This window comes from Catharus ustulatus, chromosome 17 (genome assembly GCF_009819885.2).
Source record: "Catharus ustulatus isolate bCatUst1 chromosome 17, bCatUst1.pri.v2, whole genome shotgun sequence".
NCBI lineage: Eukaryota > Metazoa > Chordata > Aves > Passeriformes > Turdidae > Catharus > Catharus ustulatus.
In genome coordinates, this window is record NC_046237.1 from 13,869,736 (window position 1) to 13,892,037 (window position 22,302).

The 22,302-nt window shown below is 40.8% G+C and overlaps 2 protein-coding genes across 8 annotated transcripts in view; both read right to left on the reverse strand.

Annotated features, from left to right (window-relative positions):
• Positions 1 to 21,234, reverse strand: part of CPNE1 (copine 1) — a 47,633-nt gene extending 26,399 nt beyond the window's left edge. For 3 of the 7 annotated variants that reach the window (XM_033074680.1, XM_033074681.1, XM_033074682.1), the window contains exon 1: positions 18,373 to 18,449. The gene's annotated coding sequence lies outside the window, so the exon portion shown is untranslated. Of the gene's footprint in view, positions 1 to 10,768; positions 10,846 to 13,789; positions 13,872 to 18,372; positions 18,450 to 21,159 lie in introns of those variants that run through there. The other 4 variants (XM_033074676.1, XM_033074678.1, XM_033074677.1 and 1 more) reach the window with 4 other exon arrangements.
• RBM12 (RNA binding motif protein 12) lies at positions 9,318 to 18,456 on the reverse strand. The gene is made up of 2 exons (XM_033074674.2): positions 18,373 to 18,456; positions 9,318 to 13,932 (listed from the first exon to the last, which is right to left on the reverse strand). The coding sequence occupies exon 2, from the start codon at positions 13,908 to 13,910 to the stop codon at positions 11,271 to 11,273; it is 2,640 nt and encodes an 879-aa protein (XP_032930565.1). The 5' UTR covers positions 13,911 to 13,932; positions 18,373 to 18,456; the 3' UTR covers positions 9,318 to 11,270.
• Positions 21,235 to 22,302: the final 1,068 nt, after the last annotated feature.

The window sequence follows — 22,302 nt, forward strand, 5'->3', positions numbered from 1 at the left end:
AGTGCTGAGGTAAAAATCACTTTCTGAGTGTGTTATCAGAATAAGTTATAATTTGATCCTTCTTTCCTGAATACCATAAGGCTCTAAAAGAAATCATATAGCTAGGTTTGTAACACTAAAATGCATCTTTATTTTAAACTGAGATTAATAGAGTTTAATGAGAAGGACCACAGTCCACAAATTTGGTCAATAAAGACCTTTTCCAGCACTCCAGCTCTTCTGTGGGCCACAGAAGACCTCATCCCACAGCCCTAGACGTTCTGCTGAAAATAAAAATGGCTGCAATTTTTTCTACCATTTCATGATTTCTGGCAGTTTGCAGTGGGGAGGCAAGTGCTTTAAAATCACTACTGCTACAGGCAGGGAATAAATCACTATTCTTCACACCACGTCCCAAGCTGCCACCATATATAAAAAGGGTTAATGAACTGCTATTAAAAATTCGACATAGAACCAGAAACAAAAGGCATCTCCTAACTGTTACAAAAGAAAGAGAATGGTGAATACTATGAAGAACAACTTTCTAAACAAACTGCTGCCGAATTGCTTCAGTCCTGGTAAAGACTGCCCATGGTTCATCAGGCAGCCTTAATTCCAGGTCTGAGAGCTCCCAGGGAAGACACACACGTTTCCTCCAGGGCAAAGTGGAGGCTGTGCTGATGCTGAAACTGAGTCACAACCAAGGGCAAGACCCCAGCCCAGCCCCTGAGCTCAGAACTGGACTGCAGGACTCACCAAATACTTTACTGACCACTGTGCACCCCTGGGCCTGCTGAACACGCAGGAAGGCACAACCTGTCTCTGTTCACAGAGTTGTCTCCACACGGACCCTGAAGCTCCAGTACCACCAGAAAAATGGGGGGCAGTAGGGTGGTTGTCCAAAGTCAGTCCATGGGTATGAGCTTTGACAACCCAACCTCCAAGAAGTTCCTGGAAAATGAGAAAAAGCTCCCATTTCTAAACAAAACAAAACAAAACAAAAAACCACCAGAATAAAAAACAAGCAAACAAACAAAAACACTCACACACGAAAAAAAAAGCTAAAACAAAACACAACAATCACAAATTGGATTGTAATTTTGGTAATTTCCAGTAAAAAATACAAACAAGAACTTCAATCAGTTCATCTTCTTTACTACAGCTTCCCGCACCCAAGAGCCAAGTCTCAACTCTGGTGAAAAAGCACCTTCTACAAATTCACCTTTCCACCTGTACAGTGTTCACTGTTAACTTGCCCACCACCAATATACCCCTTCATCATGACCAATGAATTTGAACAAATGCTCCTGCATGCATTCACTATAGATATATTCTCCACTTTTCTGAGAAATAAGAAACTGGTAAGTCAAAACTAGAACTATTTCAAATATTAACTATATTAACATTATTATTAACATATTAACATTAATATTAACACATTAAATTACAAAGTTTCAAATTAACACCTGGACTTAAGCAAAACTTATTACTAAACCAAACTCTTCATGCAAAGAAAACTATTTCAAAGTTCTTCATAGTATTTAATAGCAGAATATCAATATTTTCATTTTCATTTCCTTGAAAAACTAACTTGACACAGGCTAGGGCTTTGGAGTGAGTTACTAGACTTAAGCTACAATAGTAACTGCAATCCTAAAAGTGTTCACTGACTTCTCCCACCAAGTACGATTTTTTTCCCATTCCTTTCATATTTGTTCAGCTGTTTTTTCTTTCCCCTCACCATGATTCCCAAGTATTTATTACTGAAACCTGCAGAACAACTTAATTGAAAAACAGACTTAACATCTCAACCACACAGACTTTTGTAACAACCCCAAACATGTACTATACATTCCAAATCATCTTTGACTTTCTCCTCTAAGGTCTTGTTCTTTCCCTTAAACTACAGCTATTTCTACTTCAGGCCTAAACATTGTCCCATTCCTCAGATAAATCCAGCTGTCCATCACTCAATCTTCCATTTTTCCATCCAAATTCCTTAAGCTGAGATCAAAGACTACACCATATTCCTTTTCTTTGGTTCTTCAACTACACTGCAGTTTTACCAGCAAGTACCTCCACACATCACTTATTACTTACATGCACTCATGATTTTTGAATTGATTCCTCAGCATTCACTCCGCTTGCCTCTTCACAACCTCTACCCTTCCCAAACTCTGGAAATTTCAACTATACTACTACTATCCTGTAGTTACACTACATGGATATAATTTTACCCATTCCTCCAAAACCAGGCATGGTGACTTCAAGGCAGAAACTCAGTAAGGCCTCTAAATAGACTAGGCCATACTGTGTGAACAGCAGGAGTTCAAAGGAAGACTTTAAATACAAATATGCCAGCAATACATTTTACTGATCTTTGCTATTTTATCAAATTCACATGAAGAATTTTGGTGGCTACATTGTAGCAACAGCCATTTAATCAATGAAAAGTTTGTCATACCTTCCTATTGCACTTGCTGAATCATCACCAGAAAAGACTGAAATACTACAGAGGAATTCTTTACACTATTCTCAGCCGCCCTGCAGTTATTATGGCACAGTGACAACACTTGCAGAAAAAATTAGTAGGAACATAAAGCAGAAGTGACCTTCCAATTCCTCTCACTTTAAGAGCCATGTTGCCCCTTCATTTTATGTAAGTCAGGCTTTCTTCTTTATGGACTTTAATATTGAACCTAGCCCACAAACTATGATCAGAAAAAATCCCAAACCTTAATATTAGTTCTGCAGTACTCCCAGGAAATTGATTTCTTTGACTTACTCATTGCAAGTTCAGCCTAACTGCCAACCCTCTCAGTTTCTTCTGCTTTTGAGCGAATGCTTCCTTTTAAGAGAGAGATTCACATTGATACTACTTTTCTGTCACTAATTATTAGCACGTATAGTATAAACATTTTAACTTCTCTCTCCTAGTCTGTTACAAAATAGTGACACTTCAAAACAAACAAAAAATAACCCTAAAAATCCCACCACCATAAAAGCCTGGCATTAAGGAAGCAGAATAAGGGAAGGATATGGCCGGGGATTTTAAAAGTTGTTTCTCCTCTATCTGATCCAGACTAACAGTAGAGCAATTTAAAGACCACAAACACCAAACAGACCTCCTGTTCCCTTTCAGTTCTGTTCCAGATCCAGCTTCTCTTGCACCTTCAAAAAAGCACAGATCCATTACAACAGTGGGTTCAAGCCACTCCATTTGTGTCAGAGACAAGTGGGCCTAAATGATCACACCTAATCTTTCTGCATTAAGGGAGATCACACAAATGCAGGCAGACAACTATTTCCTCAAGTGTTCTTCCATGTCTGCTATCCACAGTACGTGCACTGTAAGAGTTTCCAATCTATATCCTGAAGAAGTATGTTGTTATTAGGTTTGAATTTGCTACAAAAGTGTTCCACATGCTTGAGAAAATACATCTCTGCAAGCCAAGCACCTGAAAATCCCTACAACTCCAACCAGGGACCCTCTTTCTTTTCTCAAAGTGAAATGAATAGTTTCAATCTTTTAAGAAATATGACTTAAGTGAGGCAGACAATTCCCCAAGAAAAACCTCTCTGATGAAAAAGCTAGATTAAATTTAACAGTTACAAAAGAATTAAATAAATTACACTCACTCTAAGCAGAGAAACTCAAAGTTACCACCATTACGTGGAACCTGCAAACTTGGGTTACGGCAGAGCACTACCTATCTCAACCAGGCAGCAGTCAGGACAAACATCAGACTGACTGGGCACCACAGTCATTTGTCCATCACAGATTCAGAACTTTTACGTGAACCTAATGCAGTAGCAGGGGGATTTGGAAAGCACAAAAAGATTAAAATAGCATCTGTGAGCTGCTCAAAAAATTAAAAAAACAGGTACTTCCTACCTAAACTACTTCTTCAAACCTAAACAAGACAGAGGTTATACTACATCACCACACTGTGGCTGGCACAGAATACAGTTACAAGTATTCTTCTCACCTTTCTTAATAACAAAATTAAGGGATATTATAGTTATATTCATTCCTGCCATTGCACTTAAATAGCTGGAATTTCATAGAGATACATTACCTGCAGATTAATTAGGATTCATAGTACATTCAATTATTATTTAGTTTAAAACTAAGTATTTTAGATTTCAGAAAACTTGCTGGGGTTTCTGCTTGAAGGTGTTTTTACACACCTAACTAATGACAAAATTTAATACAAAAAGTAACACAAGCTATCACGCAGGCATTGAACAGTCCTCTGTTCCTGGAGATATTAAAGTAGCCAAACGCTGCCTACTAATTCAAAGTAGCAGCATGATATCGTGCTTGTGTTGCAAGGGCAAGGAAGAAATGCCATTTGGGTTGTCTTAACAAAACTACTGTGCCAGTTACCCAAAGGGAGGGCTAAGTGTCCAGATGACCAAAAAAAAAAAAAAAAAAAAAGGCCTTCAAAAATTCAGGATATTTGTGCAGTAGATCATGGTGTTGTGCATGTAATTTCCCCCATATCCTTGAAAGGTTTTTTTAAGAGATGCATTCAGTTAAAATATAACACCCTGACTTAAGTGATAACTACAATTGTCTTTAAAATAACTTAAAAAAGACTTACCATCAAAAACTATTGATTTCCAATCTAAGAAAACATAAGACTCTGCAGAGCTCAAGTTTTACTGTTTAACAGCAACTCATTTAGATCAATTACCTATCTCATACATTCTATTGTAACAGTTGAATTTACATTTCAGATCAGTTTAAGAATGTAAGCGTTTAGTCACTGGTTTATTGCACTCCTTTTCACACAAACTCAGTGCTGAAGTTTCTGAACCCACATACATTCTTCATTAGATTAGAGTAGCTAGCACTTGTTTGTTTTCACTACAGCTAAAGTATGGCAGTTTGGCCTCAACCTTTCAATTTCCCCCCTAATACCCCATCTCTGATGAAAAAGTTGAAGTTCCCTTAAAGTGAGGAAGAAAACTCTTAGATATACCACCACCACTCTGCATACATACCTCCCAAAAGCACTCAAATCCGTATTTGAAAAGAGCTCTAAGTGCTATTATAAACACTCTTATGTATTCATGTAAGACTGGACCTGCAAAACAGAAAACTGGCTCTGCAGCAATGCTGGAATGTAGTGGGGGAACCCAAGGCAGATGAATTTGTGATATTTAATAACTATGCCTCCCCTCCTTAATGAACGGGGCTTCCGTACATTCAGTCAGTGAACTGCCAGTGTCTAACGTTACTTCAACTGGTCTCCTCACTGTTATAGCTGCTTGCACTAGTGTTGCTCAAACATACATGGTTTATAAATTCTGCCCTTGTATTAGGAACATTTGCCCAATAATGAAAAAGTATTGGCAACCATTATTTTCACTTCAGAGTTGAGCTTCCTGTTCAAACAAGCAATGGCTTTCCACAATCCATATCCATCCTCTGGTCAAAACAAGTAGCAATGCTTTGGTTATACTGCTGAAAACAAAGGAGTTTTATAAAAAGTTCATTGAGAAGCACATTCTGGCAAATGCCACCGCAGCAAGGTCACTAAACAAATGGGGGCTACAGAGGTTTCAAACTTTACTGTCAGAGATCCTATGAATTTCATCATAAAAGGCACTCAACCAAAATTATCTAAAAGGAACTCTTGAAGTAGTTCAGGTTCTGACTATATCACTGTTTTCCTCCCCAAATCTGCCTAAGTGACGAGAAGGCATTTCTAAGCTTTCTACTGTTACACAGAGCAGGGCTACATCCAACAGTTGACATTAAACTATTTGTTCCAAACTCTGAAATTGCTAGCTGGAAGTTTCAGCTTCCTTCAGATGGTCAGAAATCAGAGCCATACAATCCAACCAATTCTTTGTTTAACAATACTGTAACTAAAACATGAAGAGTTCAAAGAGTCACCAGCCTTCCTAAAGCAGTGACCAGCCCAAAAGGCCAGGTTATGCCAGAGACAGTATTAGGCAGGATTAATTTCTATTTTCCCTGTGCAAGCCTTACAAGTCCTTACTTTTTGGTTTTAAATCTTACAGGGAAATTAAATTAACACTCCTGCATACTCCAGGTCCCAAAGTCTTTCCTGGCTATGATCTATGATCAACTGGGTTTAATTCACTGGCAATTCATAGCAAAAGAATTCAAAAGTTGAAGAAAATGGTGAAGTTGGTGTGAGAATAGCAAATACAGAGTTACAAACTGATTTTGTGGAACTCAACCTCATGCTAAAAAAAGCCACATTCCCTGTTTCTGAATGCTTACCTAAATGTATTTGGGAAGCAACTAGTAAGACCATTTGAATTTCAGGCTGTAGACATGAGAACACACAAGAAAGACAGCCACAAAGGAGTAAGCTTTGCCTCTGCAGAAGCAGCAAAGGAGCTCAGGTAGAACTCATCTGGCTATTTCTCTCTGAAGCTACCATGCTGTGAATACACAAGCAAACCCAGAATGGTAACAAAGGAATCTACACATAAGTGAATACCAGCAAGTGAAAGGAGTCACAGCCAAATCATCTGACACCCATGTTCAGGCTGGAACTACCAAAAAGGAACACTTTTAGGGCTGCTTTATTTCCATTTGGTGTTTATAGCCAAGAGCAAAAGGCATCCGGGTCAGGGAAGTGGGAAACACTCCCAGGACAAACAACATCCAAACACTCTCCATAGTAACAAAGCTCCAAGAAAATTAGTAACAACGTCATCTATATAGAAAACTAGCCACAGTTAGACCTACCTGATCATGAGATAGGGAAAGAGTGGTAGATTTCAGTACACAGGCATAAATCAATGTGCATACTACCAACCAACAGGTTTTCATTCCATGGAAAATCCAGACTGTGGAAAAAACAAATCTTTGAACTGCAATCACATTCTCACTGCCAAAAACAGATAGGAAGATAACTCTTTGAGGTTATTCTTCCTGCAGAAGCATCAAACAGACTCCCTTTCTCTGCCTCTGTACACAAACTCTAGCTCAGTGTTCCCAAAGCCATGAAAAAAAAAAAAAAATACAGCCACAGAGTAGCAAGGAGCATCAGCAAACCTGGAAAAGAGCAAAGACAACCAAATGTATTTGGCAACTCCGCCACCAGGCCAGAGCAGAGTTTATGAAAAACCTTACAGCAACAGAGTACAGCATCTCATTTTCAAAGACATGCACATCTAAAGCAGCAAACTGACACAAAACTTATTTGTATATTTCCCTACACTCCAACTAAATGTTTCCTAATATGTCCAGTTTCAAAATTGCTTCTTTCCAACCAATTAGCAAATATAGTAACTAGTTGTTTCCTTGCACTACAGTCCACATTGAACAGGAATTGCAATCCTTTGTTTCAGGGTCTAACCCACCTATCTGAATAATGAACCTAAACTAGCTCTCTCAAACAGTGGTCCATTGGCCAACCAGAGGTTTTAAGTGGTCCACAGTAGTTTCAGTTTTGCAGATCAGAAGGCCAACACAGTTCAGTGCTGCTGAACAACCTGCTGAGGGTCAAGAGTACTTGATACAGGAAGCAGCAACTTTGGAGCCACCAGAGCAGACTGAGGACAAACAAAATAAACCACAACCATTATTTACATTTAATGCACTGCTCATGTGCCTAGAAACTGGAAACATCCCCTTTTGTAGAGTCTACAGTCTTCAGCGCTCCAAAATACTCCCAGCAAAACAAACTGCTGATTTCACCAAGTATAGGCAATGACTTTAGAAACAGCATGAGCAATGTGGAACTCAGCAGCACATATATTTTAAAAGGTAGACCTTCAATGTCATCTGGTACACAACTACAGTCTTCATTTTTGCATCAATCTTTCTCTCCACTCAACACAAATTCAGAGCATAGACAGTCAAGGAAAATACTACATGCAATGAAAGGAATGCTACTTAAAATAATGCATCCTTCAGGTTTCTTTAAACCTACAAAGCCTCAAACCTCTTATAAATCTACCTATAGAACATACCTATTCATCGGTAAAGAACTGGTTTTGATGGTGATGTTACAGAATGCCAACAAAATCTGTCTGTGACATATATGGGCAACTGCTTGAAATTTGCTAATACTAAAGTCACACTTTCATCCAACTACTGAAGTTCTTCCATGCAAGTCACAATTTTATCATTGACTAATTGTATTCTTTTCTATTCAGAATGGAAAAAGCCCCATAAATTAAACAAATTATGCTGTGAATGTAACATTTTACCACTTTTTTTTTTTTAGCAGTAGTACTTACACACATAAGGAATTGCTAAAAACACCAACTTAGCCAGTTATATAAACTCAAGTACCTTCTTGCCATTACTTGGAGAATTCGGGACATCAGTGTCACTGACTGTATTGTGCCAATGAGGCTAAGAAGGATGTAACTTCCTGATATTCAAGGCATCAAAGTCAAAACAGCAGGGGATCTGAGCAGCATCCATCAGTTGGTTCTGTCTACTGCCATCTCTTGCTAGCAACCAGTTTGGGATATTACATCCAACGGCAGTTTCGTACATTCCACATTGGAGATGGGACCTCAGAGGTCCTACCGCTTATTAAGGCTGTTAATGAATATAGACAAGTGCTAGACATGTAGTCTAAGGCCATCGCTCATAATTTAGAGTAACATGCAGCTTAAGGTTACTTCTAACATGAAACCACATTGTTACACTTAACAGTTTGGATTGACCCTTGATAATGAACATTTTCTGTACATGTTTTAAAGGATCAATTGTAACTATTTCAGTTGATGTACTGTTTCTCATACATACAGAAAACCTAAGCATGCCATGACTTCCTATTTTTTTCCAAGAGCCTACTGTTAAGGAAGGAGGGATAATTACCAACTAATTTATACTAAAAGATAAGGAGAATCAACTGCTTGGCAAAACAAAGAGCCCCTGCCCCATCCCAAATTCTCCATTTAAACATTCCATCCAAGTCAACATTCCCAATACCCATGGCTTTCTGGTTTGTGCTTCTTTTTCAGATAAGCATTGAAACATCTTTAGACCATACACAAAAATCAAGAATCAGAAAAAAGCTTTCCAAAACAAACCTGCACTTTTAGCAAGTCCAAAGGAACAGGCACACAAGCACGTTTCACAGCATATGCTGTGTCTAAACCAAACACTAGAAGCCTTGGATACATTACCAAGAGGATCACAATGTGAAATCAAAAGACAGTAACACAGAACTGTGTATCTAATTCCAGACACCTGTAGTTTAATTACATTTCACAACAAAGCAAGCATTGTTGTGATGCATTTGAACTTGAAAAAGCTGTTACCACCAGTTTTGGCGAGTCAACACACACTATCATCTTAAATCAATTCCGTGAACAATGAAGCCAAGTTTTCCTTTTCAGTAATTTTATTCTAATGCAAAACATGAAGAAACAAGCACCCAAAAAACTCCAATATAGTATGAAACTTTAATAAAAGTTGCTTAAAAAACAAAGAGCAAAATTTTAAAATAAACTGACTTGACTCCTAATCACACATCTTTCTGACATCAGGAAGAGTACTTTCAGACTGTCGGGGAAAAAAAAGAAAGAAACAAAGATCTGCTGTTGAAACATTACTCCCAAAGACTGTTGAAATGCATAACATGAAGCTTCAGAGACAGACAGTTTTATTAACAGGAGGCTTAATTTTAAACAGTATATACAAATCACATGACTTTTCCAAAGTTGGGACCACCTAGTAATCTGTCAAAACAAAATTATGCTAATGAATTACAGAAGCATCTGTGTAATGCAACCACCTCTTTATTGAAGTACACCTTTATACAATCCTTCCACGGATTCCTGTACTGTGAAATCCTCTCAGGACGCAGCGCTGCACAGGTTTGAAAATCTCTCCTACACACCACATGAATAAAACTGTTGCCACTTGCACCTCTCAATTTTGCCTGCCCATACACTTCAGTGTTCCATGGTATGCAACACCAAAAGGCACTGTTCTTCTTTGTCAAAAAAACACAAAAACAGTTTGAAGTTTACTATGTTTAAGTACAATGATTTGCAGGGAATAGCAGGATTTTTTTCGGGCAATGCCCAAGTCTTAAAATTTATCATAAGCCAAGCAAGGACGAACCAAAAAAATTCTACTTTTCACTTGTGTAATTACTTCCTTTCCATTTCTGTTTTTCCATGGAAGGTTTCACTGCACAACAAAGAAAATGGCAACTCTTTACAGACTTTGAATACAACAGCACAACTTTATTGCAAAAATATATAGTAAACTCAGTATTTTCAAGTTTTGGAGAAAAATAAATTTTATCTCTGAATTCACCCATAGCAGTAATTCACAACAGAGTTGCTGAAGATACAAGTTTCTTTCATTATAACCTAATTTAAAACTTTATCTGGACTCCAATATTCTACTAATAATCACCACTTTGGTTCTCTTAGCAGAAACTCTATGCGAGGAGTTCAAGAGACATGTGAGAAACACCAATATCCAACTAATATCAAAGATCCTTTCCCAACTGATTTGTGTAATCCTAACAAATCAAGCTACTTAAACAATAATGATTATTTTCAACTGAAAACATTTTAAATGTACTATAAAACTCATATGATTTCATGTTTGAGGTTAGCTATACTTGTGGCAAAAGTCTTATTCTGCACAGTTATAATTGCAATATATAAATAACTAAAGGTTATACCACAAAGAACAGCTCGAATTTTACAGAACGATTCTGCTCATACTCAAAGGAATTAGTTTGGTAGACACATCAGCAAAGGGCATAATTCAACTGTTCATACAGTGAGAATTTTGGAAAAAAATAAAGATACATACACAAAACAATTGATCTGTGTACACTGAGAATTCATTCAGTTGCAGAATAAAATCAGGACTTTAAACAAAGCTTTGACCTGTGAACAAAGCAAAATCAGCCAGCTTTTAACCAAATCTAAAAATAGCTATGTATTTTACAATGGCTTACAAGAACACCACTGAAGAGCTTCACTTGACTTCATCTATTTCCCTTATCCAAAACTATGTCAAACCAATCTCAGTTTCTCAATAAGCACTGTGTCCAGAAGAGTTTACCAAACTTTTATGACGAGTAAGAATCTGTCCAGCTTCTCCACATATTTGTACGAGGAAAATCCACCGCACCTCTCTCCTTGCAGTGTTTCTTATGTAATGGCTAACCCAGTGCTCTGTCTTATCAAAACCGATCCGTTTTACAATTTAAACAATCCACAGGTTCTACCCTGGAAATACTATAAAAACCAATCCAGATGCATTTGTCACAGCACTATGAATATCTATTCTACAACTACTTGATGAACAGCTACCCTAATACAAGTTTTACTTTCCTGGAACCTATAGGCCTGTCATTTAAATCAACAACAGCTGCCATAGCTTCATCACGAGACTCAAATGCAACCATTGCTTCTCCAGTGGGCATACCTTTTTCATTGTATTTTAAGCACACTGAACCAGGGATCACTTGGTAACCATAAAAGAAATCCAAAATTTCATCCACCGAAACAGTAAAGGGCATATTCTGCACCTTAATGACAGTTGGCCCTGGTTTCCCAGACCCTGTTCCAAAACCTGGGGGTCCACCAATATGTATGTTTCCTGGTCCGGGTCCAAACCCTGGAGGTCCACTTAAATGTCCAAGACCGCTAGCAATTGCTGGAGGACCAGCACCAAAGGCAGGGGGCCCACTTAAATTGCCAGGACCATTACCAAATGCCTGAGGACCCCCTGCAAAACCTGCTGGTCCACTCAAATTAGCAGGACCACCTGCAAAACCTGGTACCTCAATACCTGCACCAGGTAAACCACTAGCTGCAACTGTGGGTATTCCTGGTCTAGAATCAGGAAAACCACCTATTCCAGGTGGTGGTAAAGGGGGACCAAATGTGCCAGACCCGCTGAAGTTACCAGGGAAATTGAACGGAGGACCATTATTTGCTTCTTTAGCATTTCCCCCCAGGAAGGCATGCTCATCCCCACCAGGGCCCTGCGCTCCTGGCACAGCCGCATTTCCCTGGATCGGTATTTTCAGGATTTTTTTCCCTTGAGATGGTGGGTTTCTCTCAATATCTCTCATTTCTTCTACAGTTATCAAACGCAAATTAACATCTCTTCCATTCAGTTTTTTACGGTGCAAGCGCTCTGCCTTACGAGCATCATCTTCAGCTTTAAACTGAACCAGTGCTTGTCCTAAGCCTTGCCCATTATTATCAACAAGAATTTGTACAGAGTTTTCTTCTACTGCCAGTCCCTCTAGAAACTGAAGTATTTCAATTTTTGTTATATTGTATGGAATATTAGATATATGTGCACACAGTTTTGGCAAGCCTGATTCTCCCTCAGCATTCATCAAGATTTCTCTCTGGTCATAGCTGAAGTTCTGCAATCTTTTACGAATCATATCTATTTTTTCTAACATTGCCTTTTTAGTAATTGGATGTACCTGAATGAAGCGATTCCCTATGTACTGCTTATGATGACACAAAGCTGCTTTATAATCAGCTTCATTCCTAAACTCAACAAACCCCTCTCCAATTGCCTTCCCATTAGGTCCATAAGCTATATAAATGCTGTCCTCAACTATATCCAGCTTTTTAAAAAAATCTATCACATGTTTGTTCTCCGATTCAAAGGGAAGACCTTTCAAATAAACACAGAAACCGTGTTCATGGGGAGATCTCGACCGCGACCTTTTCTGTCCAGTGGGAGATTTGGACCTAGGATGAGGCTGGGGAGGAGGATGTGCCTGCCCAGAGGGACCCATGGTTTGCTTGAAAGTTATGTGGCCTCCAGCAGCTACCCACTGTCTCTCTGTTGCAGGACTAACTTCAACATAGCGCTGAATCATCAGCATTCTGTTTCGCTTCAGTGCTTCAAACGTATCTTGAGGAGAAAAAAACTTAACTAGTCCATTTCCATTATTTCGACCTACATGATCCTTCAGCATATGGATTGCATCCACACGGAGCCCAAGGAAAAAGTCTTTCACATCAGATTCTGTTGCAGTAAAGGGCATTCCATGAACGCTGACATACAAATCATCAGGATTGATTGGAATTGGTTTGACACTACCTTGAGAATTCATCTGGATAGGATTTACAGGATTCATGGGACCAATAAACAATGGATTCAAGCCGCTGTTCATATTCACTGCTGCTCCAGACCCATTCATTCCAGTGGGTAAGGGTGCTACAGGTGGAGGATTCATAGGAGGCATTCCTGATATGGGAGGCAGAGGCGTCATTGGAGGTACAGGGGGCACAGGGGGTATTGGAGGAACTGGAGGAACAGGAGGCAGTGTGGGTACAGGAGGCGGAACAGGTATAGGGGGAATAGAAGGCATTGGTGGCAAAGATGGCATAGCTGGGATAGGAGGGATTGGTGGAGGAGGTACTGTGTTCATTGGGGATGCTGTGCTAGGTATAGTTGAGCTAAATGTTGGACTACCAAAGGTACTCCCAAGATTTGGAGGTGCAGTCCCAATACTGGCAGTAGAAAACGTGGATATGTTTTTATTGCTTTCATGCACCGTAGTAGAAGCAGTTACTACACTAGGAGAAGGATTATTAAAGTTAGGTACAGTAGTAGGTAAGTTAACCCTTCCACTCATTCCAGAACTAGGTGGTGGTCCCGACCTGCTAGCATTTGCTGGTGGCATATCTAGATTGGCAGTTTCAAAACGCCTACGACTGAGCTCTATCATGTTCTGCATTTCAGTTTTACTGCTCAGCAACAACGTTACTTTTGACCCTTTAATTGTACCACCTGTGCGCATCATACCAAGCCTTGCATCTTCATCAGTGGCAAAAACGATGAAAGCCTCACCCAGTTCACCCCCTACAATATGCACGCCCCCATCGGGAATGGTCAATCCAGAGAAGAAGTGGCGAATGTCCATGGTCCCCGCCACAATCGGGAGACCTTGCAAGCGGATGACCACAGCCATGCTGCGCTGAAACAACACACACCTGCAGATGAGAAAAGGCAACGGCTATGTCAGACTACTGTTTGTGACACCATGCAATTACCTACAGACCATCTACTATAGTTGTTTATATACACCTAATAACATCTTGCAAAGATTAAGCGTGTTCATACTCCAAGTTCCTTATTCATGTTTGTTTACTTCACACAGACTGAAGTATTAAAAATTTACCAACACCATCAGCATACATTTTGCACTAGAAATTCCAAAACAGCTGTGGCACTAAGACCCACAACTGTCAGTTACAGAAACACCAAAGGAACATCAAGAATCGGAACTATTACATCAGTAGTTCAATATTTAATGGAATGTAAGCAAAAGTATTTTAGCCACACAAAACAGAATTTATTTACTATACACTGATATGATATCCACTCTACCTGACAATGTGGCTGAAAAATTCTGCACAGCTACGGGAAACAAACAGTTCCCTTCAATCTGGGGAAGGATTTTACCTCCTGCCAGGTGAAGACAACTAGAAACATAACAGTGGATTGGTTATAAGAACAAAACCCCATTCGGATAGTGAGCAACTGTGAGACTCTCAAGACATCCTGTCAGGGACCATCTGTATTATACTGACCTGGTATTTTTCTCCTAGCAAAGGCAAGAGGTCTAGGTGACCTGAAGCTTGCTATTGTAAACTAGTGCCAGACATTCTGTGACAATAGAGACCTCACCTAAATCAAATTAACATCTATGCATATCCAGCTAGATATACGACCTTCACAATTTTCAAAACCAAGATTTTTTAAATAGTTGCAGATATTCTGTCTAGCATGACCCCTTACAACTCAGACATAAGTGAATTAATTTTATCTCCACAGCTGGCATTAGTAGATACTTAAGGTAATTCTGAACAGCTAAATCTGAACAGTTACCCTGTGACCTCACAAGTCTGAGGGTCAAATCACCAGTTGAAGATAAAGAGGAAACTAGATACTTGTCACTTATGAAATTGCCACCAAAGGCTGAAAGCATCATATTAAATAGTATTAGCACAATTCAATAGTTCAGAAGCCAGTCTCTCATCTTAAACCATCAGCAATAGCACCATGCTTCACCTGAGCCACTTCGTCTCTGAAATTTCTTGACTTCCTAAGTACAAGCCAGTTCAGTATCTGTATGGAAGATCTCCAAGGCTTCCATAAGTCATACACCAACAGTGTTAACCCAGCATTTGAAATTAAGAATGTACCAGATCCCAGAATCACAGAACTGTTTAGGTTGGATAAGACCTTAAAGATCAAGTCCAATCAGATGCCCCAATGCAACACCACAAAGCTATGCATCAAAAACACCTGACCATTATCAAAGCTCTGACCAGCCACAAGCAATAACCATGTCCCAGCAATTCAGCTATATCCCAGCATACAATCAAATCTCTAAGTTGGCTCCATTTGCTTGTCCAGGTCATCCAAACACATTAAAGCAGACAAGTCTTGAATGAACTCCATAAAACCACAATTTAACCAGGTAAGGCCAATTCAGAACTCAATGAAAACAAAAGTAACAATTCTTCTATGGAGTGAAAAAGCAACAGTTCTTTTGTTTGCATGATGGAACCTAGGACTACTAAAATGAGTACTGAAGTATTTTGTTTCTGTTGGCCAACACATCAGAGCTAAACCCTTCAACACACTGATGAACTTAAGCAACATCCTGGGGTATTACAGGGCATTGCCCCACAACTTAACACCAGACACCAGAAAAGTGTGGATGACCCTTCTCCATGAAGGAAACAGCAAATAAGCCCATTTGCACCAAATCAGCTCTGCTGTTCTAGTCTCTGTGCATATATATTGGATTCCTTACTGCACCATCCTGAAAGACAGACTAGAACTTGCAGTTCTTAACACAAGATTAAAAAAAAAAAAAAAAAGAAAAAACACCACTAAGAAAATGCCCTAGTGCACCGAGGAAAGACAGCAACAGAAAGGCTTAAGCTATATACTAAGCTTCGGGGACAATTTTTTTTGAAAGCAACTTTCTCATCTCCGTGGTGAGTAACAGAAGCAACACCCTTGCCTTTTAGCTTACAGTGAAATCACATTTAATCTGAAAATACAATTCATTGCCCAATCATTTTCCAACAACAAAATAACTTGCCCATGAGGAAAAAAAACCCACAAGTTAAAGTAAGGACTACCTATACTATCTAAAACATCTAAAAACATATCTAAGACTTTTTGTACTGTTTTAAAAAGCAGTGTTTTACAATGATTCTGTTGTTTTCTTATAAATTTGCCTAATATTGATGACAATCTCTGAAATTTAGGTTAAAACAAAAACTCTGTCTCCTTTAAAGAAGCTATATTAAAGAGCATTGTAAATACAAGATTCATGTTGTGCTACAGAACTGCTTTTGAAGTAGATGATCCTGAGCAAGCAAGCAGTACAAAAGTATCCACGGCTATGCCTTCAAAACTGGAATACTACTCAAAGCAAATCTTGCCAGCAGGTTTAGATTTCTTCTACTACCTACTATACATAGAAATTTGTTTCCAAAATGTTTATGTATCAGAAGTTAAAGATATTTGAAGTTTCTCATATTAAATGAGAGACTACTTTTAAGTATTTCCTCAATGCAAAAATCTGATATAGCCCTTGGTTAAACAAAGGCAATTTGGGAAAGTGTGAGTACTAAGGTCTGCTGGTTTGGAACACCTAACACTCTTTAACAGAACTGACACCTGCTAGATAACTGCATTTATAAATTATTTCATTAATCCAGCCCAGAAGACAAATCAACAGATGAAGGCACAGAAGAGTTCAACCATTTGGATATTTACATAACTTCTATGATAATGCAAATCTTTCAGTTTTGCATTAAATTCAAATAAATAATAAATGTTAAAAGTGTACTTCAAGTCTTGTTACTAAGTACCTCTATTCAGATCCACTAAATTACTATTGACAAAAAAATCCAAAGAGTTGGTTAGGCATATAGTCACTAGAAAAACTATTTGCAACCACTTCAGTGTAGCTAATTCCACATAGAGTATTCAGCAAATGCTTGCTTAAAAGTAAGCAAGAGCTGACAGTAATATGGTCTGAATAAAAAGAATTTTAAGGACTTGACTAAAGATATATTTTTGACAAAAGAACACGTAAAATAGCTGCCTCAATTTTTCAGAATTTTGATGCCTAAAGAAAATAGTAGTGTCAGTTCTGTAATTTATGGAAAAATCTCAAGCACCAAAAGAGTCAAATTTTAAATTTCTAGACACTCAAACATTTTTTGCAAAGTGCACTTAAGAGACTGTAACCCACTTGCTCCAATTTTCCAAGTAATGAAAGTACAAAGTTTGCTCAAATATTTCCCTGTTCACTTGCAAAGACCAGGGCATGCAGAGGCAACACTAACTTCAGACAGAAAACAGGCCACACATCAGCTCAGCAGGCACTGAAGGCCTTTTGTTGGTCTATCAGACATGTTCTCAGGCTGCCTGCTTTTCTCCTGGTACAAAAAGGTACTTCAAGGCAAAAGTGGGTTTTCTTGCCTTTTGTGTGTTTCCTGTATCTGTGGAAAGACAACACCCTAGGGGTGTACTATGAACAATCCATCCCCATTAGCAAGTTGCAATCAAAGCTGGAGATCTACAGCCTGCTGACAATCAGCCTGAGTCAACTCATTTGAAAAATTTTTAACATGTCTTGATAGTAATAAAATGTTGATGTTACACTGGAAAAAAAAAGGCATAAAAGACGACAATACTATTTATCTCATCAATGTGCTAGTTAGTAAAATACGAATAATTTGGGCCATACATATAAATTTATAAGCACACCAGGTTAGCCTTTTAAGACGTATGGATTTTACAATAGAAAAGTTCAGAAGATTGATCCTAGTCCCTGGGGAGTATTAAAGAATACCCACATACGTTTGGCAATTCTTGTGAAGACTAAGAACTGCAGAAACACTGGTACTGTAGGAGGAATTTTAAGTATGAGAATATCTTGCAAAAGTTAAAACTGCAAACTACAGTTTTGTCTTTTACTTTTTTAAGGCTAAAATCAACCTGTTATAGTCATCTTTCAGCCAATTTGAAACTATCTGATCCCTTTAAGTGCTGCAAAACCTAATTAGAACCAATTGATGTACACTTCTACACTCCACAGTTACAAACACACAGACCTGCGGCTTGCAGCAAAGTAACTGCACTTTCCAACAGTGCAAAATAAATGGGAGAGTGTTCCAGACTACCACATGCTGATGAAACAACAAAACATGAGTTTGGCAGAAAATTCTGTTTATAGGAAAAACACTGCCAAAACCACCATCACCAGTGGTGAGTAGACAAGCTACAGATTATTTGACCTAAGTCTTCTGACACATATTCACAGATGCCAAAAGCTGCACATGTTTCTTAGGATATATTCAATATGCATATAAAGAAGTCTTCAATTCAAAAGCTCTTACCTGCAAAGACAGATGTTTTTTTCTTAACAAGTAGCAGAAGCCAAGCCAATCCTGTGGGCAACCAATTAAAACCAACTTTTAGACTGCAATAAAGAATAAATGGAGGCAAAAATCAATGCAGGCAACACAACAGCAGTAACAGCCCACAAAGAACTGTACACATAGAATTTCAAACCTGCAACCACCACAAGGCACTGCAACATACAAGAATCATAAGGGTGCATTTTGTATCCATAATCTCCATATAACTTACTGGCAGTTGCATTGTAGAGCTTTTGTATGGTTTCAAGACATAAATATGCCTTTCACAAATACAGAAAGAGTCAGAATGCATTTAAAGGTCTTTCAAATTTTCCCATCACCGATAGGTGAACAAATCTCTCTTTCAAAGGCAAAGAACAAGAGTTAAATACTTAAAAGTCCTGAATTTTACCAAATCCCTGCTCCATCAATGATATTCCTTCCTTCAGCTGTGCAGCTAACTTACTCGAACAAAGTAACAGAGTAAGCCATACCTAAGAAAACCACCTTAGAGCTGCAGCTGAAGAATTCTTCAAGAGTCACACCAGCTGGTGAAACTAAGTGACATTTCACAGCCAGGTCTAGGCAGTCAGCTCCACAGAGCACACAGCAAGAACTACCATAAGGTACTCTACTTTGATTTGTAATCTGCTATTTCATCACCCAAATCCTGATCAAATGCCTATTTTTTTCATCCCTGAATAAAAAATATCTTCCCAGGTTTACAACTCAACAAAAAAAGCCAAGTATTTTAAGTGGCAACACACGTATTTAAAGATGGCATGGAAAACCTTTCTCTTTCATTACTTGGCAGACCACCTCACACTAAAATTCTTTAGAAAGCCACCGAGGAATGAATCCCACTAAGAACAGATAACTGCCTCCTCTTCACACAACCTCAACAAGCTGGTTTCAGTTACAAGCATCGTTACCAAAGTGAACTTAGAGCAAGAAGTACTAATAAACCCTTAACAAACTCCCTAACAGAGGGGATTAAAACAAACACAGCTATTTGCACATCTTCCAGGACATTAAGGGCAGCCTTACAAGTGAGTAAGATACAACTACACTATACAGACTTATATTAAAATGGCAAATGCATTTAGAAAAGAAAGACTTTTCTTTATTAGACCTTTAAGAGAATCATGCAATCCTATATTAGAAGGACTCAACTATATACTTTCATGTATAGCAGTGTCAAGCAGCAGTTTACAAAGAAAGAAAGAAATGTAATCACCTGAGAAACCATTTCATGCAAAACCATACCTGCTTCAAACAGCAGATAAATCTTTCATGCACAAGGAATTTCCCATTTAGAAGAAAAACACAAATCATTAGATGGATTTCCAGTACAGCAACCACGGTGTTGCATTCGTTCCTCTTCACAACACTGAAAACAAGCTGAAGATTTGCAGTGGACTAAAGCAACACGAACAAAACCAAGCAGCGTTCGGAATAGAATTCAGCAAAACTCCACTCTGCTATGTTTAACTTCTCAACCAAACACCATCTACTTTTCATTTCACGTCTCAAATATCTCAGCTTTAAAGAAAACCATCAATGCCTTCTGTAAGCAAAAATAACCTTTTCAATCAACGGAATACACAAGAGCACATTAACTAGACAAGCACCGGCTAGAGCACAGGTGTTCCCACAGAACGCTGGCATCACACCTCTGGGAGTTCTCCGGAGAAACTCCACAACACCCTGTCAGCTGTACAGAACGGCTCAGCATCCGCTGGACATACAACAACTGATTAAAGCACAGGAATCCACCAAGGAAACAACCAGCCGATTTGCCTGCCTAACCCCGGTAGACCAAGGTGGGGAAGCAAACCACTAAGAGTAACAGGTAAAAGAGTGAGTAAAACCAGAGCCATGAGGTTTTTTCGAAAGAAAATTCACACTGCGTATTTTCGAGACCCATTTGAACACTAATTCGGTTTTTTTCTGGGAGGGGTGGCTTTAAGCTGCTTTTTTAGTTTATAGATTTTGGGGGAGGGGGATTGGTATTTTGGTTGGTTGGTGCTGTTTCGTTTTGTCTTTTTCTTTTAGCGCAACTGATTTTTACTAGCAGCAGAGCGTCACTTTACTGAACAGCAACTTCGCTGGTGTTTACAGGGTACCCCCGACAAGCGGTGGCAGCGCCGCAGACACTGGGGACCACCGCCCCCGCCAAGTGCGCAATGTGTTTGCCTTGCTTCATTCCCCGGGGCCGGGCAAGGCGCAGCCGCCCCGCCGAGCGCCCCCGGCATCCAGACCCGCCGGGGCCCTGCACCGACAACGGGACCGCGCGGCTTCCCGCCGCACCCAGCCCGCCGGGCGCCGCTCAGGACCCGTCAAATCCCGCCTCGGACCCCGCCGCAGGCCCCGCCATGCGGCCCCTGCCCCGGCTCGGGCCCCGGCGCCGCCGCAAGGTCACTCGGCCGCCCCCGCCGGACGGGCCCGCGGTGTGTGCGCTCGGCCCGCACAGACTCACCTCCCCGCGCAGCTCCGCGGGCCGGCGGGCGCGAGCCAGGGACGGGGGAGCGGCCGGAGCCGGCCCGAGCCGCGGGCCTGAGCGCGCCGGGCCGCAGCGAGGCGGGAGCGGCCCCGCTCGGCGCTCCGGGGCCGCAAGCGGGAGGCGCCGCCCGGCCCGGCCCGGCCCTTTGTGCACGGGGACGCGCCCGCCCGGCCTCCCTCCCCGCGTCTCCCCGCCGCGCCACGGGCCCGCAGCGCGGAGCTGGGCAGGCGGCCCGGCCTGCCCGGGCGCCGCCGCGCTCTTACCGAGGGATCTGTACGGGAAAAAGGGTTAGAACGGAGGCGCCCCGCCCGGGCCCGCGGCGCGCCGAGCCCCGCGCACCGACCGCAGCCGCACAAAATGGCCGCCGCGATGCGGCGCCGCCGGGGGGCGGGGCCGGGCGGGGCGGGGCGAGGACAAGCGGCGTGAGGAGGGCGGGGCCGGGCGGTGTGGGGAAGGCGGGGCCGGGCCGCGGCCCGTGCCGCTGAGGGCGGTTGCGGGGGGAACGTGGGCTCAGAGAGAGCATCGAACTTCAACGAGGAAAAGAGCTCTGAGAGCGGCTGTTTCCAACCCCTTGACGTACGACCAAGTGGCAGATTTAAAATGAAAGATTCCTGGGGGCCGGTGCCCCGTGCTGTGTTTGTCCTTGGCTTGACTGAATACAGCACCAGTAACGAGGCAGTTCCCTGAGCTGAGGGAACCCCGGACTCTTGTGGGTTCTCTGTCACTGCACTTCAGCAGGGTACATCAGCACCAGCCATTTCCAACGGAAAAAAAACCAAAACCAAACCTGTTTAGCCTTCTGTAGGAAACAGCTTAAAAAAAATCATTGCCTCCCTTTGCAAACACTTTTGCAGTAAATGTTGTAGTTCAACAATTCAGTTGACTTTGGCCTTGGTGAGGTTTAAGGGGTGAAAACCAACAAATTGCCGTGGTTGTGCTCTCTTGAGGCAGAGGGATCCAGTGAGGGGCTGCTCAGCAGCACAGGAATCCCCACTCCATCATTTGTTTTCCTGTATATCCCCTCTTTCTACTCCCAAATTCTACTTTACTAATCATCCTCTTCCAGGCAACAGCGCACACTTGCTTATCTTCTCCCCATTAACCTCAGTTTTTCAGATTTTTTATTCTATTTGGTATTTATGATAATAGATGGTCTGAAAATACCAGTTCTGCCAAGCTGTATGTCTTTCTTGTCTTGGCAAGCGTAGGCAGTAACCTGTAATTGACCTTTCAATAACACTAGTGACAATAGATAGGGCTGGCTGTCACCGTAGCACCCTGACATAGCCCAGAAAAGCAGGTGGTTGAAATCACCAGAGACATCAACAGCCAGGCTTGCCAGCTTTTCTGGAGAGCTGGTTGCCTAAGACATGCGAGGGGTAGCAGGAGCATCTGCAGCTCAGGGC

Coding starts and splice junctions, on each gene's coding strand:
- RBM12 (XM_033074674.2), bottom strand. CDS start 13,910: ATGGCTGTGGTCATCCGCTTGCAAGGTCTCCCGATTGTGGCGGGGACC.